Source organism: Ovis aries, chromosome 1 (genome assembly GCF_016772045.2).
Source record: "Ovis aries strain OAR_USU_Benz2616 breed Rambouillet chromosome 1, ARS-UI_Ramb_v3.0, whole genome shotgun sequence".
NCBI lineage: Eukaryota > Metazoa > Chordata > Mammalia > Artiodactyla > Bovidae > Ovis > Ovis aries.
In genome coordinates this window covers 157,181,370-157,197,924 of record NC_056054.1, presented here as the reverse complement: position 1 = coordinate 157,197,924, position 16,555 = coordinate 157,181,370, and the positions used below count along the sequence as shown (strand labels likewise).

General features: G+C 38.5%; 1 protein-coding gene across 2 annotated transcripts; it reads right to left on the bottom strand.

The window, feature by feature from the left end:
• Nucleotides 1–4,476: 4,476 nt before the first annotated feature.
• Nucleotides 4,477–16,075, bottom strand: C1H3orf38 (chromosome 1 C3orf38 homolog). Of its 2 annotated transcripts, none has more exons than XM_004002845.6 (3): nucleotides 15,539–16,075; nucleotides 12,329–12,567; nucleotides 4,477–10,264 (listed from the first exon to the last, which is right to left on the bottom strand). In XM_004002845.6, the coding sequence occupies exons 1-3, from the start codon at nucleotides 15,897–15,899 to the stop codon at nucleotides 9,689–9,691; spliced, it is 1,176 nt and encodes a 391-aa protein (XP_004002894.2). In that variant the 5' UTR covers nucleotides 15,900–16,075; the 3' UTR covers nucleotides 4,477–9,688. The 2 variants fall into 2 exon arrangements, with proteins under 2 accessions (XP_004002894.2, XP_012043383.2); XM_012187993.5 differs by having other exon boundaries at nucleotides 4,477–10,261.
• Nucleotides 16,076–16,555: the final 480 nt, after the last annotated feature.

Sequence of the window (16,555 nt, the reverse complement as noted above, 5' to 3'; positions counted from 1 at the left end):
AGTAATAAAATAAACTATTAACCAGTAATCATTGCTTTATACAAGTTAAAGTGAGAAAAACATTAAGAAACTAGAACAAATAGGCTACTTTATGTACCAACTGTCTTCTGTTAAAATACTTGCTACATAGTAAGAACTCAATAAATGTTCACCAAATTCAAAGAACATTTAAGAGAAAACACCGATGTTATTTAAAATCAACTTTTCCCCTCAGTCCTAAACTCTTGGTCTAGCATAAGGTTGCTCTCAGAATTAAAATAATGGCTTATTCTACGTTTCTGATCATTCCTAGGAGTCCACTGTTCATAAATTTCGATTGTCCTATTATTAGTTCCAGCATTAAACTCCTGACATGCTAAAATGCTCTAATGCTAGTTTCTGCACTCTAAACTCATTTTATCATAAAGCTGTACTTCTCTAATAAGTACAATCAGTACAGCAAAACCTTCTGTCTGCTCTACAAATGTTTTCATTACACTTCCTGGAATAATTTAAGAGCAGGAGCCAGTACCCATCAGGGGCCATGCTTCCCTCAGCAAAATCCTATCCCAAATCTGCCACTTGTCTCCAATGTCACTCCTACTACTAATCTCTTAGAGTCACAAATACTTGATTATTAACATCTTTATTTTTACTGGGGATTACTGGCAGTCTCTGTGCAGGAAGCGCAGCCAAGAGGAGCTACCCCATGCCCAAGGTCAGGGGCGGCGACCCAGAGCGCCAGGTTGCGACGGTGCAGGAGTGGCGGAGAGGAGCTACTCCACGTCCGAGGACACGGGTGGCGGCTGATAGCTACTCCATGTCCGGGGTCTGGGGCGACGGCCAAGAGGAGCAACCCCACATCCAAGGAGCGGCGGCTGCGCGGGCGCAGGAGGGCTGAGAGGAGCTACTCCGCATTCAAGGTCAGGAGGGGCGACTTGTTCAAGGTAAGGAGCAGTGACTGCGCTTTGCTGGAGCAGCTGTGTAGAGACGCCCCACATCCAAGGTAAGAGAAACCCAAGCAAGATGGTAGGTGTTGCGAGAGGGCATCAGAGGGCAGACACACTGAAACCGTAATCACAGAAAACTAGTCAATCTAATCACACGGACCACACAGCCTTGTCTAACTCAATGAAACTAAGCCATGACTTGTGGGGCCACCCAAGACGACAGGTCATGATGGACAGGTCTGACAGAATGTGGTCCACTGGAGAAGGGAACGGCAAACCACTTCAGTATTCTTGCCTTGAGAACCCCATGAACAGTATGAAAAGGCAAAATGATAGGATACTGAAAGAGGAACTCTCCAGGTCGGTAGGTGTCCAATATGCTACTGGAGATCAGTGGAGAAATAACTCCAGAAACAATGAAGGGATGGAGCCAAAGCAAAAACAATACCCAGTTGTGGATGTGACTAGTGACAGAAGCAAGGTCTGATGCTGTAAAGAGCAATATTGCATAGGAACCTGGAATGTTAGGTCCATGAATCAAGGTAAATGGAAGTGGTCAAACAGGAGATGGCAAGAGTGATGTTGACATTCTAGGAATCAGTGAACTAAAATGTACTGGAATGGGTGAATTTAACTCAGATGACCATTATATCTACTACTGTGGGCAGGAATCCCTTAGAAGAAATGGGTAGCCATCACGGTCAACAAGAGTCCGAAATGCAGTACTTGGATGTAATCTCAAAAACGACACAATGATCTCTGTTCGTTTCCAAGGCAAACCATTCAATATCACAGTAATCCAAGCCTATGCCCTAACCAGTAACGCTGAAAAAGCTGAAGTTGAACGGTTCTGTGAAGACCTACAAGACCTTTTAGAACTAACACCCAATAAAGATGTCCTTTTCATTATAGGGGACTGGAATGCAAAAGTAGTCAAGAAACACCTGGAGTAACAGGCAAATTTAGCCTTGGAGTACAGAATGAAGCAGGGCAAAGGCTAATAGTTTTGCCAAGAAAACACACTGGTCATAGCAAACACCCTCTTCCAACAACACAAGAGAAGACTCTACACATGGACATCACCAGATGGTCAACACCAAAATCAGATTGATTATATTCTTTGCAGCCAAAGATGGAGAAGCTCTATACAGTCAGCAAAAACAAGACTGGGAGCTGACTGTGGCTAAGATCATGAGCTCCTTATTGCCAAATTCAGACTTAAATTGAAGAAAGTGGGGAAAACCACTAGACTATTCAGGTATGACCTAAATCAAATCCCTTATGATTATACAGTGGAAGTGAGAAATAGATTTAAGGGACTAGATCTGATAGACAGAGTGCCTGATGAACTATGGACGGAGGTTTGTGACATTGTACAGGAGACAGGGACCAAGACCATCCCCATGGAAAAGAAATGCCAAAATGCAAAATGGCTGTCTGGGGAGGCCATACAAATAGCTGTGAAAAGAAGAGAAGCGAAAAGCAAAGGAGAAAAGGAAAGATAAGCATCTGAATGCAGAGTTCCAAAGAATAGCAAGTAGAGATAAGAAAGCATTCCTCAGTGATCAGTGCAAAGAAATAGAGGAAAACAATAGCGTGGGAAAGACTAGCGATCTCTTCAAGAAAAGTAGAAATACCAAGGGAACATTTCACGTGCTGAAGCGGAAACTTCAGTACGTTGGCCACCTCATGCAAAGAGTTTACTCATTTGAAAAGACCCTGATGCTGGGAAGGATTGGGGGCAGGAGGAGAATGGGACGAGAGGATGAGATGGCTGGATGGCATCACCGACTCGATGGACATGAGTTTGGGTAAACTCCGGGAATTGGTGATGGACAGGGAGGCCTGGTGTGCTGCGATTCATGGGGTCGCAAAGAGTCAGACACGACTGAGACTGAACTGAACTGAACTTGCAATCTATAATTTGGCCTTCTGTCAACCACTTTATACTTTTCTTGACTAAGACCTGGACTTATGATTTTAACCGTATGCAACAAAGCAAAACGTTGTAGAGAACACCACATTTTCACATTTAAGCATTTATAGTGATTAGAAAGTAAGAGTATTTTAAAGGCTTCATACCTTTTTCCCTTTTTTATTCTAGATATGATTTGTAATGTTTTTATATATATTTCCTCTGTAAACAGAAGTACATACTGCACACACATCCTCAAAAATGTTTGGAAAAAACAAAGAATGCAAAGTGTTTTTCAATGAGCATGATTTATGAAGAAGCAAAATAATAATTTCCTTAACAATGAACTGCAAATTCACTGAAAATATTTTTAAGTTGCTGAGAAGGTATACAATCACAAAATCATGTATAACTTTAAAAAAAATTGTAGCCAACCTTAGAAATCATCTGGTTCACTTTTACATGTGAAGCAATTGAGTTGAAATTCCTTCAAAATAAGGAAGTAGCAGTAGTCAGACTGGACTTAAAGTGCAAGAAAATAGGCTTTGTAATTTAAAAAGAAAACAAACCAAAAAAATAAAAAGCCAGAGTGAAAAAAAAAGTCTCTACAACAAAAGTATGTGAACTTTGGCACCTTATTTAACTTTTGGAGCCTGTTTCTTCATCTTTACAAAAGCATGGACTTTAATAATTCTGCTGCTGCTAAGTCGCTTCAGTTGTGTCTACCAGCCCACCAGGCTCCGCCATCCCTGGGATTCTCCAGGCAAAGAACACTGGAGTGGGTTGCCATTTCCTTCTCCAATGCATGAAAGTGAAAGGTGAAAGAAGTCGCTTAGTTATATCTGACTCTTTGCAACCCCATGGACTGCAGCCTACCAGGCTCCTCCGTCCATGGGATTTTCCAGGCAAGAGTACTGGAATAATTCTGTCGACCAGTTAATTTGAATTCATATTCAGGAAAATAACTTTGGTTTATTCATTAGAAATTTACTGAGTATCCAATATATGTGCTAGGCAATGTCTTTAGCAGATACACGAAGGACTAGGAACCTATAAAATTCTGAATAAAAACTAGCATTTGTTCCCTAACTTATATCTTTAATAAACATTATTGAATACCGTGTGTGCAAAGCAATGGAAATACAATGGAAAAGTAAAACAATCCCTGCTTTCAGCTTAAAATCTTAGTAAGGGAAATTCAACTAACAATAATATCTAAAGTGCTATAACTGAAACAAAGTGCTCTGATAAATACCAATATTATAAAGAGGGTCCACTTGTGAGAAAACATTTAAGGCAAATCCTCAAAGATGAAAAAGCAGCCATACAAAAAGCTGGGGAAAGATTATTTGTGATAAGACAAGGTACACAAAACTCAAGAGAAAATACAGTTTGACTTACGGAGAAATTTTCAGCTTTTAAACTCCATTTCTATTACAGTCCTTTTCTTTCTACAATAAGGCTGTCTGAAGCAACAAAAAAATTAAATTCTACAACTTTGGATACTGTCCAGTAAAAGCAAAGAGCTAAGTAAGCACAGGATAAATACAAAGACTACATAGCTACAGATGTCCGCTGGACCAAACAGCGTGTGCAAATGAATGGAATCAAGCTAGACAGTGATAAAAAAAAGACTGTGATATCCGGATTTTATTTTGTAGGTAATGTAACACCACTGAAATATCTGGAAGATATGATGAAAGCTGTAGTACTTTAAGGAAATTTTAATGTCACAAATATGCAAGAAATATTAAAGCAAAGAAATAAGAAATTACTACATAACAAGGGTTAGGTAACGAGGGTCTAATTTCAGCAGCTAAAACAGAAAACAGTACTATAGATATGCTACATCCAGACATGCCAAGAAACTGCACGTATGACACAAAGACTGTCTCTAAGGCCAAAATCTCAACAGTGTCACAAACAGGAAGGAGAGGGCACTAAAGCTTGTGACACACGGAGCTCAAGAAATCTGATACAAATTGTTACACTTTTAAATTATTTTAATTTCCCAATTATCCAATTTATCCTTTTTTCATAAGTAACACTGTCATACAGTAAGATTCTTTTATCTTTCTTCCAAGTGGTTTTATACCACCTAAAAAAGCAACTTAAGAGGTATAATATAATTACAAGAGGAAACAGTATGCATTAACACTCCCACCTAATCCAGGTGAACAATTCAAAGGCATGTTTGCTTTGGAAATGTGACAGCAAATGACAGTCAAAAAAGATTCATCAAAAACTACTTTAGGGACTTAGCTGGTGGTCCAGTGGTTAAGACCCCATGCTGACACTGCAATGAGCAGAGGTTCGATCCCTGATCGGGAACTATTAATAACATCCCACATGCTTCTCAACACAGCTGAAAACACAAAACCCACAGGCTACTGTAGATACAAGGCACTATGTATAGTAGTTACCACACACTGGCTCTCAAAATCTAAAATTTGGGTTTAACCCTAGGCTCTACCATCAGCTCCGAAAACTCGGGAAATTACTCAACCCTATTTTCCAATAAGTGATAGCTGTCCACAGGATTAATGAATTAAAACACACAATATGCACAGAAAAGTAACTGCCATATAATAAATACCCCAATTTAGCTACTATTTATATTGTGCAAGGCACAGGTGGGAATGATTGTGAAATAAGGAAGAATCATCAATTCCAGGAACTATTTAGGGAGACAAAAGTACCTTTAACAACTTGAGAACAATTAGTATAGTATAAGATCAGAAATAGAAAAGATTAATTCAAGTTTATGAAATTCTTCAAGCAAAAAGGCTTTTAAGTAGTTATGATGCTTTGTTCAGAAAATATCCCATCAGATAAGTAACACAGCTGGCAGTGAACACCAAGAGATTCCTTCAATCCTTAAACTCATTAACTCAAATACTACTAATTTCATACTTGAGATTTAAGTTGTTTTAAAACTTAAGATGAAATCTGCCAACCAAAGAACCCTCACTAAGTGACTCACTGAAAAGGTAAATGAGATTAGGCCAGGGATTCCAGTAACATTTCATGACTATACAGAAGGAATTCTGGAGATTCTGGTTTAATATTGTGGGGCACATTATGATTCACAGTAAATATCACTCAACACTTTACTGAAAGACTATAGGAAAGGTTCAAACTAGGAAAAATAAAGCTGAAAGGATTTAGTGCACTCTTGGACAATGCAGAAATATCTTCCAACTCTAGCAAAGGGCCTAATGCAGTTCTCACCTTAAGACATCTAAAATCAGAGAGTTGAATTCAAAACAAGTTTAGGTAGATCAACCTACTGATGTATTGTTTTCTCTTATGCTTGATTCACTGACTTAGATTGCAGATGTTCAATAAATACATGCATATAAACCCATATGTAGAAGTCTTGTTTTCCAGCACCACAGCTGTGCTACATGCATTCAAACTGGCTACATACACATTTCATCCCTTTCTCCAAAGCATGGCCATTAAACCTATCTTGTCAAAATAAAATGAATTCTGCATTAATATTTTTGTTTCACTTGATACTATTTTAGTAGGTTTTGTCATAACATCTAACACCTACTGAAAAAGAAAAACTCACAAGTTAACTATCATAAACAACAGACTTTCTAGATTATTCTTAGTAAGATTTAGTCTTTTAGCTTAAGGACTTTGGTAAGAGCACAAAATCTTCTAAAAATAATTTAAGTCTGCAGGAAATAAATTATTATGGCAGGATTTGGATATCAAATATAAGGATCCCTACAGGACTCACAGATGTGCTTTAGGTAAGTCCATGAATTCCCTGAATTATGCAAAAGTTACAATATATACAGAGGATGAGATAGTTAGATAGTATCACCAATTCCATGAACATGAATTTGAACAAACTCCAGGAGATAGCGGAGGACAGAGGAACCTGTGTGCAACAGTTCATGGGGTTGCAAAGAGTTGGACATGAATTACTGACTGAACAACATATGTAAACATTTTTGATAGAGAGAGAACATAGCTCCCTTTTTTCAAGAGGTCCCCCACAACCCAAATTTAAAACGGGGCATTTAAATTTGTGAAAATAGATGCTGAGAAATGGTTTTCATTCATTTTTATGACTTTTTAAGCTATAAGAGCCATTTTGCTAAAAGCTGAAATACAATGTTTCTGATTATCTTTTTTATTTAGTTATACCATTATTCTTTAAATCCTTTTCTGGAGTGCTATTACACTGTCTAACTGGGCTTAACTAACTAGTCTTCCTTTGGCATAAAAATGTTGCCTTTCTGATAGCCCAAGAATGTCTTCCTGTGTTTGCCATTTTCAAGTTGATTTAATAAAACTAGAGAGGGCTTTTTCTATTACTTGATATTTTAGCAAGACACATGAAATGTTTTTTGGTATTCTAGATACTAGTAAAACATCCAAATACAACAAATACATTTTCATTTTAACAAAAAAGGATATTGATGTGTCACAGTCAGCTACAGCAAATCAGCCTCCAGTAAACAGACCAGGTATGCCCTGGTTTGACCACTGAATTGCTATGAATTAAGTGCACTTTTGGATGTTCTCAAAGGCCTGGCCAAGCTTTAAGTGTCATGAACAAATTTCAGTTCCTCTAGATCTTTCTCTGAACAGAAATACGTACTTCCCCAAAACTGTTTCTAGGCCTCTTGCTGGTGGTGGTGGTTTAGCCTCTAAGTCATGTCCAACTCTCGTGACCCCATGGACTGTAGCTAGACAGGCTCCTCTGCCCATGGGATTCTCCAGGCAAGAATACTGGAGTGGGTTGCCATTTCCTTCTCCAAGGCATCTTAGGGCCCTCCAGTATATCCTACTCTGACCTTTATGTCAGTAAATTTTAATGGGAAGTTAAAATTTTATCCTAATTTGGGGCCTAAAAGTTTGTGCATCCACATATTAAATTCCAACAGATTATATAACCCCAAGACCACCACTAATGACTAGAACCAAAGACAAAACCTAGATGCAAAAAAAGTCTTTTATACAGTAGGTTAAGTGTCTTTTACTCATTCATTCACCCATTCACTTGGACATTAGGTCCCACTGTGTAGCCAGCTGTGGGGATTCAAAGGAAATAAAATATAGCTCTAATTCTCAACTGTGCTTAGTCACTCAGTTGTGTCCAATTCTGTGTGACTCCATGAACAGTAGCCCACCACGCTCCTCTGTCCATAGGATGCTCCAGGCAAGAATACTAGAGTTGCCATTTCCTTCTCTAGGGGAATTCTCATTTAGTACATCAGAAAGATTTCACATTTTTAAAGGGTGACTGAAGGGACACGCAGATTGCAGCCTAACTTGAACATTACACATTCAAAAATTCAATACTGAACATACCTACAGGTAATTTCTGCCCATCCTGAGCATCTTCCTTTGGTATCATTTCTACAGTATTTGACAGCAATAGAGCAAAGAAAATGTGAATAATTTTAAATTTTATCCTTTACTAAGGATATCTATCAATTACATGTTAAAATGATACTGCAAACTTAAAGAACAACAACAACAAAAAAAAACCTAAACAAAGCACTATTCTTACAGCAGACTAAAGGGATTTCCCTTATTAAGTTCTTATTTGGGGATGTATCAATTTGTACTCTTCATAAGAGGCATGGCACTAAAAAAAATTTACAAAGATCATTCTTTTCCTCCTGTTTCCAAAATTTTGTAAGTCACCTTAGATGATCATGAGCTGAGTTAAAGTTAAAAAAAAATTAATATGTACAAGCACCTGATCACAACATTTCCCAGCTGAATTTTTTCCAAATGACATTTCCGTAAATTAAAATTATTAAATAAATTCAGATTCAGCAAGCAGCTGCTAGGTGATAAGGAATTTAAACTTTAAAGCAAGTGTGTAATCTGGCAATCTAATCTTGTAACTCAAATCTAGTAAAACAAATTAGAAGTGCAAAAATCCTAATAATTTTAATTTATGATGTGAGAATATATCTCAACATATGTTTAATTTGGGGTATTGGTCACCTAAGATCATTCAAGAGAAAAAAATTCATTTAAATTAGAAACTGGGTATACCTTTTAAAAAATTTCAATAGTATAATAAATGCTCTATAAAACTGTTAGCTGAAAGCTTAAAGAAAAACGTCTGTTTTAAAAAAAGCACTTATTACCCAAAATACTTCAAAAAACATTGCATATTATAAGATATTTTGCTTGGACAATAGATAACTCTGAAAAACATTCATTAAATATTTTAAAAAGCAAATTAAATTTTTCTCCACCAGCTAAATTTCTGTACTTTTTCTACGAGAATGTCATTCAAGTTTCTAAAAAACACCCTGACTTTAAACATCTCTAAAATATGTACTTCTTTTTAAAGCAATACTGTCATTAAGATGTACTTGTAAAATTACTTAGATTTAGACAAAAGTAACTGAAAAACTTAAAGGGGAAGCCTTGAACACTATTAATTTTTCCCCCACATGAAAAGTACAGATAGCAGCAGAATACCCACTAAGTGAAAATATTAACTGATTTCGAAGGCACACTGTCAGTTACAACATCTGAAGTGGGATTTATTTGACGAATTGCATGAAATTTTCAGAATATCTGCTGCGACTCAAGTAGAAAAGAGGGAAGTGTTCACATAATATGTTAGCTTGTAGTCAAGAAAGACATTTCAACTAAAATATGTCAACCCCCCAATATGAAATCACTTAGACATTACTGATGTAGTATTTGGATGAATTTCCGTATAGAAGATTTTTCAGACTGACATTGTACTCAGTGCTTCAAGGGTGAGGTAAAATCAGTTCTCTTTTGTTCAACAGTGCCTAACTTCCACTAGATGAATCTTGGTCTCCAATCCCACTGTCCAGTGCCTGCCTTACATGGAGTTGTACTTCACTGGACCACATAAAGTGTTTATATTATAAAAGGCTTCTAGGTCACTTGGTTCAAATGTAATAGCCGGTTTCATTAATGTTCCAGGAGCAAGGGAACTCTCTCCTATAATCCTCAGGTTGATAAATTTGATTTTCCAAGTATTCTCCACAAAAGGGCAGCGGATGAGTCCAAAAATTTGTTCAAAAATGCCCAAACAAGTGTTTCCTCGGTGGACAGTCCCAGCGACTCCAACCATAACGAGACCATGGGGAGAAGCAGCACATTTTAGTCCATGGGAATCTAGGTTGGGACTGAGAAAAAGATATTCCTCTTTCACTAGTGACAGCAGACGAAGGCTCACAATTTCTGCTCCATGGTAGTCTATCACATTTTGTTCAGATGTGTTGTAATAAAACCTAAGCTTGACATCGTGCCAGAAGTGCTGTGGCCCCCATTCATCTTGAGGTGGTCCCAGAAGAGGATTCTGAGAATTCAGAAGTTCAAAGAACCACTGACAGAATTCTTCACCTAATCGACGAAAATCAACCTTTTCGGCATTTTTTTCTTCTTTCTCCTGCTGATTAATAAAACCAAGGTTAATTCTCGTATCTATTTTCTATCTAGGCTATTTCAGAGTCAAGTTTTAATGTACTAGTTGTAGCAAAAAGGAAATGAACCACCTATGAACTCAATGATAGTACATTCTTTCTCAAAAAGGGGAGGTCATTTAATAAGTTTAAACTTCTGACACTTCTAAGAAATTAAGATTCAACCAAGTCTCTTAAAATATAAGCATGAATTAAATCAATAATAATGATTTACATAAGCGTTTTCTCTTGATTGTGGCAGTGAATCACAGGTATGTTACCTGTCAAAACTTTCAAACTGCTTTAACTGAATACACCTTACTGCAGTATATTTCATATGCAGCAAAGTTTATAATAAAACCAGTCTTTAAAAGACACTTCTAAATTTGATTGAAATAGATTATTTTCTATGATTGGGATTAATTTCATACACAGGAAATATGTTTTCCAAAGGAAATATTGTAAAAATACACCTGAGAGACTACCATTCTATTCAACATGTATTCCAGAGCATAGTACTTCACATAAATGTTTAAGATCTTATATTTACTGGGCATATGCCCAGTACATTTACATACTACTAAATGTACTGGGCACTGTGCTTGGCACTTAAGTGCTATTTCCTTCTATCTTCACAAATCTTATGACACAGATTTATTGTTATGCCTGTTTTATAAAGAAAACAAGGCCCCCTAATTTGAAGTCACATCTATATGATTTCAAAGTTAACACTCTTTCCAGTACGTTAAGGAAGCCCTAGAATATCCTTTCCTAATGTGAAGGCAAACATCTCTCACTTAATTTAATGTGAGTGTGTAGTTTAAAAACTTCAAGTTATCTAAAGGGTCAATAGGTATTTAAATATTCACACAGTATTTAAAATGCACAGTAGAAATACAAAGAAATACAAACAGCCAACGTCAGTGGAGGAAGTTACTAAAACAGGGACTTTTTTTTATAGATAACAAAAATTTCTTTCATTTTTGCAATTTAATGCCAAAGAAAGTCTTCATAATAAGAAAGGGCTTACAACAGTGTTCTTTTAAAGAAGGGGGAAAAAAAATTAGAGAACCAGAGGCTAAATTAAAATTAAATTGACCCTGCAGTCTATCTTGGAGAGAGGCATGGCAACCCACTCCAGTAGTGTCTGGAGACTCCTTTGGACAGAGGAGCCTGGTGGGCTACAGTCACAGGATCACGACTGAAGAGACTTGGCATGCATGCAGTCTATCTACCGTCTTTAAAACCAAGTCTCCATTTGATAAAGGGTTGCAAAACATTTTTCCCTCACAAATCAACAGAATATCATATATACATTGAAGTGAAGTCACTCAGTTGTGTCTGACACTTTGCGACCCGTGGACTGTAGCCCACCAGGCTCCTCCGTCCATGGGATTCTCAAGGCAAGAATACGGGAGTGGGTTGCCATTTCCTTCTCCAGGGGATCTTCCCGACCCAGGGATTGAACCGAGGTCTCCCACATTGCAGGCAGACGCTTTAACCTCTATACCACCAGGGAAGCCCTTAAACACAAGAATACAGTCTCTCAGAGACACAGAACTTCAGATCCAAGTACTAACATCAAAGATTTCAAGGGAGGAAAGGAAGCCAGATTGAAAGAAGGGGGAGGAGGTGGGCAAAGGGGTGGCCTTATAGACGTCTCCTGCCACCTACAGATACCCATGTGTTATGGGACTTTTCCCTGGGCCTCCAGAGAAGGGAGGACTGGAACTCGGCCCTACCAGAAATCAGACCTGAATATATTAAAAAAAAAAAAGGTTCAAAAGGTAGGGGATATATGTATACCTATGGCGGATTCATGTTGAAGTTTGACAGAACACAACAAAATTCTGTAAAGCAATTATCCTTCAATAAAAACAATTAAAAAAAATACTTTGTCTTAGGTGCTTTACTGCTCCTTTAGGATGCAAAAGATATAAAGCTAAAATTATAAAAAATAAACATTAATTAACCATGTCACTCCAGATCTATGGTTATCTAAAGATTTTTACACAAACTATGGTTTAGGATTATCACTATGAAATCTGTTTTACCTGTTCAGAGGGTCTAATGTCCTCTGTCTTAACTGGCTCTGGCGTTTCCTTCAATTTTGGTTGTAACTGCTTTTTCCAGTAATCCTTTGCATGCTGAATAAGATTGTGTTTTTCAGTAGCTGGAGGTATAATAACACCCTGTGTTGCCAAGTACTTAAATATGACTTCTCGGTGGACTTTTCTTCGCCTCAAAAGTTCTTCTACACTTTGACTGTAGACTAATATTGCACGAATGGCATCTAAAAGAAAATTGTAAAGATTAGCAGAAAATCATGAGTCACCTGTAAACTTGTCCAGGGTTAGCAGAAACACTATCAAATGATATTTTATAAATTTTTCTCATGGCATTATTGCTTTTGTATGAGATGGTTATCATTTTTAAAAACCAGGAAGTGGGTTGTCAGGTTTTGGGTTTTAGAAACATTTCTTTATAAATTTCCCTACCTAAAATTCCTCCTTCCTTTTACTTCTCATAAAGGATTGTGAATTTAAGCATTTTAAGGAATGGTTGTATTTTAAGAAAAAAACTGAATAAGAGGAAAAAAAAATTTCTTTCCAATAAGGTCAATAGACCTACATTCATTTACAATCTCAAAAAACAGACAAAATTACAATTCTTTTCAGTTCAATCTCCTTACTCTACAAATAATGAAAGTCAGGGATACATAAGGCATCAATAATCATACTTGTAAGAAGTGGCAGAGCCAAGACCGTCTCTTTTTTAAAAGAATTTCTGTTAAACAGACTAAACATTATTTTTATATGTATGAGGTATGAAAGTAGTGAAAGTCACTCAGTTGTGTCCAACTCTTTGTGACCCAATGGATTATACAGTCCATGGAATTCTCCAGGTCAGAATACTGGAGTGGGTAGCCTTTCCCTTCTCCACAGGATCTTCCTGACCCAGGGATGAAACCCAGGTCTCCCGAACTGCAGGCGGACTTTTTACCAGCTGAACCACAAAGGAAGTCCAAGAACACTGGAGTGGGTAGCTTATCCCTTCTCCAGGGGATCTTCCCAACCCAGAAACTGAACCGGCTCTCCTGCATTGCGGGTAGATTCTTTATCAACTGAGTTATCAGGGGAGCCCATATAAAGTATACAGAATGGCAATAAAATGAACTCCTATATACACACGACATAGCTTAAGATATGGGAATAATTAGTATCTTTGAGGTCCTCACTTTACCTTTCTCTAATGCTATTCCCTCTCTCTCTTTACCTCACATGTAGATACTCTCCTAACTGCTATTTATAATTTCCTCGATTTTCGTTCTTTTTGGCTGCCCCTTGGGGCTTGTGGGATCTTTGTTCTTCGACCAGGAATTCCAGGGATTAAACCCAGACCTCCAGCTGGGGAAGCACAGACTCCTAACCACTGAACCACCAGGGAATTCCCTCAATTTTCTTTATAGCAGTACAATGCAACCATGTAGCCCTACAGAATATAGTTTGGTATTTCTTTGAATGGTCTATAAACCTAATCCATCACTATATTACTGTAATTTTAATTTTTACTGTTTCTGAGATAAACAGAGCTGTAGTCAACTGATTTTCAGTACTGCACTAAGATAATTACAGACTATACTACAAGGTATTTACTTCTGTTTTATAGGCTTATTATATGTATCCAAGTACTAATACTATTGCTTTGAACATCTCCACACTATTGGTGAATGTGACTAAAACTGTAATAGATTAAAATGCTGAATATAATTGATGGTGGATCTAAAAGCAAACAAGAAATGAAACTACCCAGTACACAAATGTCTCCCAGCCCAGAAGGGCAAGGAGAATGATCATCACCTGGAACCTGTTACAAAGACAGAATTTCTGGGCCTGCTCCAAAACTACTGAATAAAAATCTGCATTTTAATAAAATCCCCAAGAGATTCATGGGCATATTTAAGTTTGAAACACTCATGTAAGCAATCTTCCATTTTAGGAGATGATATCAAACTTGTTTTCCAAAGTAGTTGTTCCAATTTACACGCCCCAGTAGTTGTCAAAGACTTACTTCACAAGATAAACAATACTTGAAGTTTATATGTTTAGTTTTTGGAAATTTGGTACATATAAAAGAGACCATATATTTTCGGATTTTATTTCACTGCTTTCTAAAGATGTTGACTATCTTTTCTTATGCTCTCCCCGCCCCCTCCACCACCCCAGAAATGATTCTTCACATCACCTAACATTTTTGTACAGGGTAGTTTCATTTCTTGTTTGCTTTTAGATCCACCATCAATTATATTTTAATCTATTCATCAATAGTGTTAGAAGGTGATTACCATGTAAAATATATAAATGCCAAAGAACTACATTAATTCTAAAATTATTTTCAGTCTAACTTCTTAGAAATTCATTTGGTGTTCATGGTTCACTTTCAAATGAATGATCTTAAACGGCAAAAACGTAAAAGGTCTTAAAGGGAAAGGCAGACTTTAAGAGGCAGACTCTGATACTTAAGTCATAAGCTAATACAGGAGTCAGAAATTTTCCCATTTTAAAGTAAATTTCAGCAAATTTAAAATAAAACTAGTCAGGTAATATACAAAATGATAAAGGCTTAATGCTTAAGCTACTCATTACATTACGACCAAACAATATTTGTAACCCATGAAATCTACTCTACCGAAATGTTTATTTGGCTCTGAATGTAGTCCTAGTACACAGAATCATCTCTGAAAAAATTTCGATCCAAAAAGAGACATAAATTCAAACTGCTGCTCTTTCATCACAGCAGTTGTTTTAAGCTCATAAAGCAGCAGACTGATAGTGTTTATGGTATCTTCCCCAAGCTCAAGAAAATAAGCAGCAGCTGATAGTTCTCCCCTGATCGAAACTGAAAAAGGAGAACACCCGCCTTCCCGGAATTTCTTTAAAAAAAAAAAAAAAAAACAATATTCACGTACATTGAATTTTCGAAACGAAACAAGCAGCATTTGCCCATAACATTTAAAGGATTAAAACCTGGAAAGAAGCACCATTTTCGGCCCACCATTTCCCCCAGTGCTTGGCGAGGCAGGGGTCAGCCATGGATGGCTACGAGGCAACACAGCAGCTATACTGTCCACGATTCCCGGGGTATCCACCGCGAGAGAGACCTACCACGGCCTTCACTCACACGCTCCAGCAAGCTGGGGGCCGAGTGAGGCCTGAGGAGAGATGGCCACTCTTTGGGGGTTGGGGGGTGGGGTCTACCCTTACCTTGGCGGTCCTCAGGCTGCACCAGACGGTTGGTGATAGTGTCGCACAGGGCCATGATCTCATCGTTGTCCAATAGGCTGAGCAGGTTACGACAGCCCTCCATCTCCGTGTAGCTGAGCCCCGTCATCTCGACCCCCAGAATGGGGGGAGAGGACGCCGCCAACAATGTCGCTTCCTTAGGCCCAGCGGGCCGGCGCCTTGGCAACAGATACCGGAAGTGCCTTTCCTGCCGTTCGCCACCAGAGAGCCTTGGGTATTCCAGACCCGTAGGCGGAAGTCGTAGTAAATGAGGGCACTCAGGAAACTCGGTGCTCCGATCGGTGGTTCCGGGCTGCTGGGAACTGAGAGAAGTATCTCGCATCTCACTTTAGGGAAGCTCCACGTTTACACCGGAACGCCGGCATTCCACAAGATAAAACGAAACCCTCAATTCCTCAGGAGTCACGCCTCCAAAAGAGCGCCTGGGAGGCCTGCGCAGTACAGGTGCGTGGAAAGCTGGCAGCGGCCCCCGTGCAAGGCGAGCTCCCGTGATGCAGCGGGGCCGGCCGATGGAGGCGTCTCCTCCCCGCCCGCGGGTCCGGCCCCTCGGCAGCGCTCGAAAGTTGTCTGTGGCTACTTCAGAGTTGGGTGGTACACCTGAAGTTTTATATTCTTAAGTTACATAGTTGTGTGTTGAAACAGTCTGGCGTTGTTTAACATTGTACTTGGAAAAGTTTAGGAAGAAAATCACCTACCCTATGCCAAGCCTGTCCGCCTTTCAGCTTCACTGGCCAACAAGCTGGGGTCCGCTATTGCTTCTCTTCTGATCCTCACCGGCTTGGCTTTAGTAGAGGCAATATCGCGAGTGGTTTAATGTTGGGGACTCTGAAAACCAGATTGCCAGAATTTTATTCCGTCACTTCTTAACTGTGACCTTGAGCAAGCTCTTTGGTCTCCCAGTTTTCTGTCTCAAAATGGATACAGTAGAGATACCTACCTGATGGGGTTGTTGGAGCGGAGGAGGGTGAAGAACCGTAG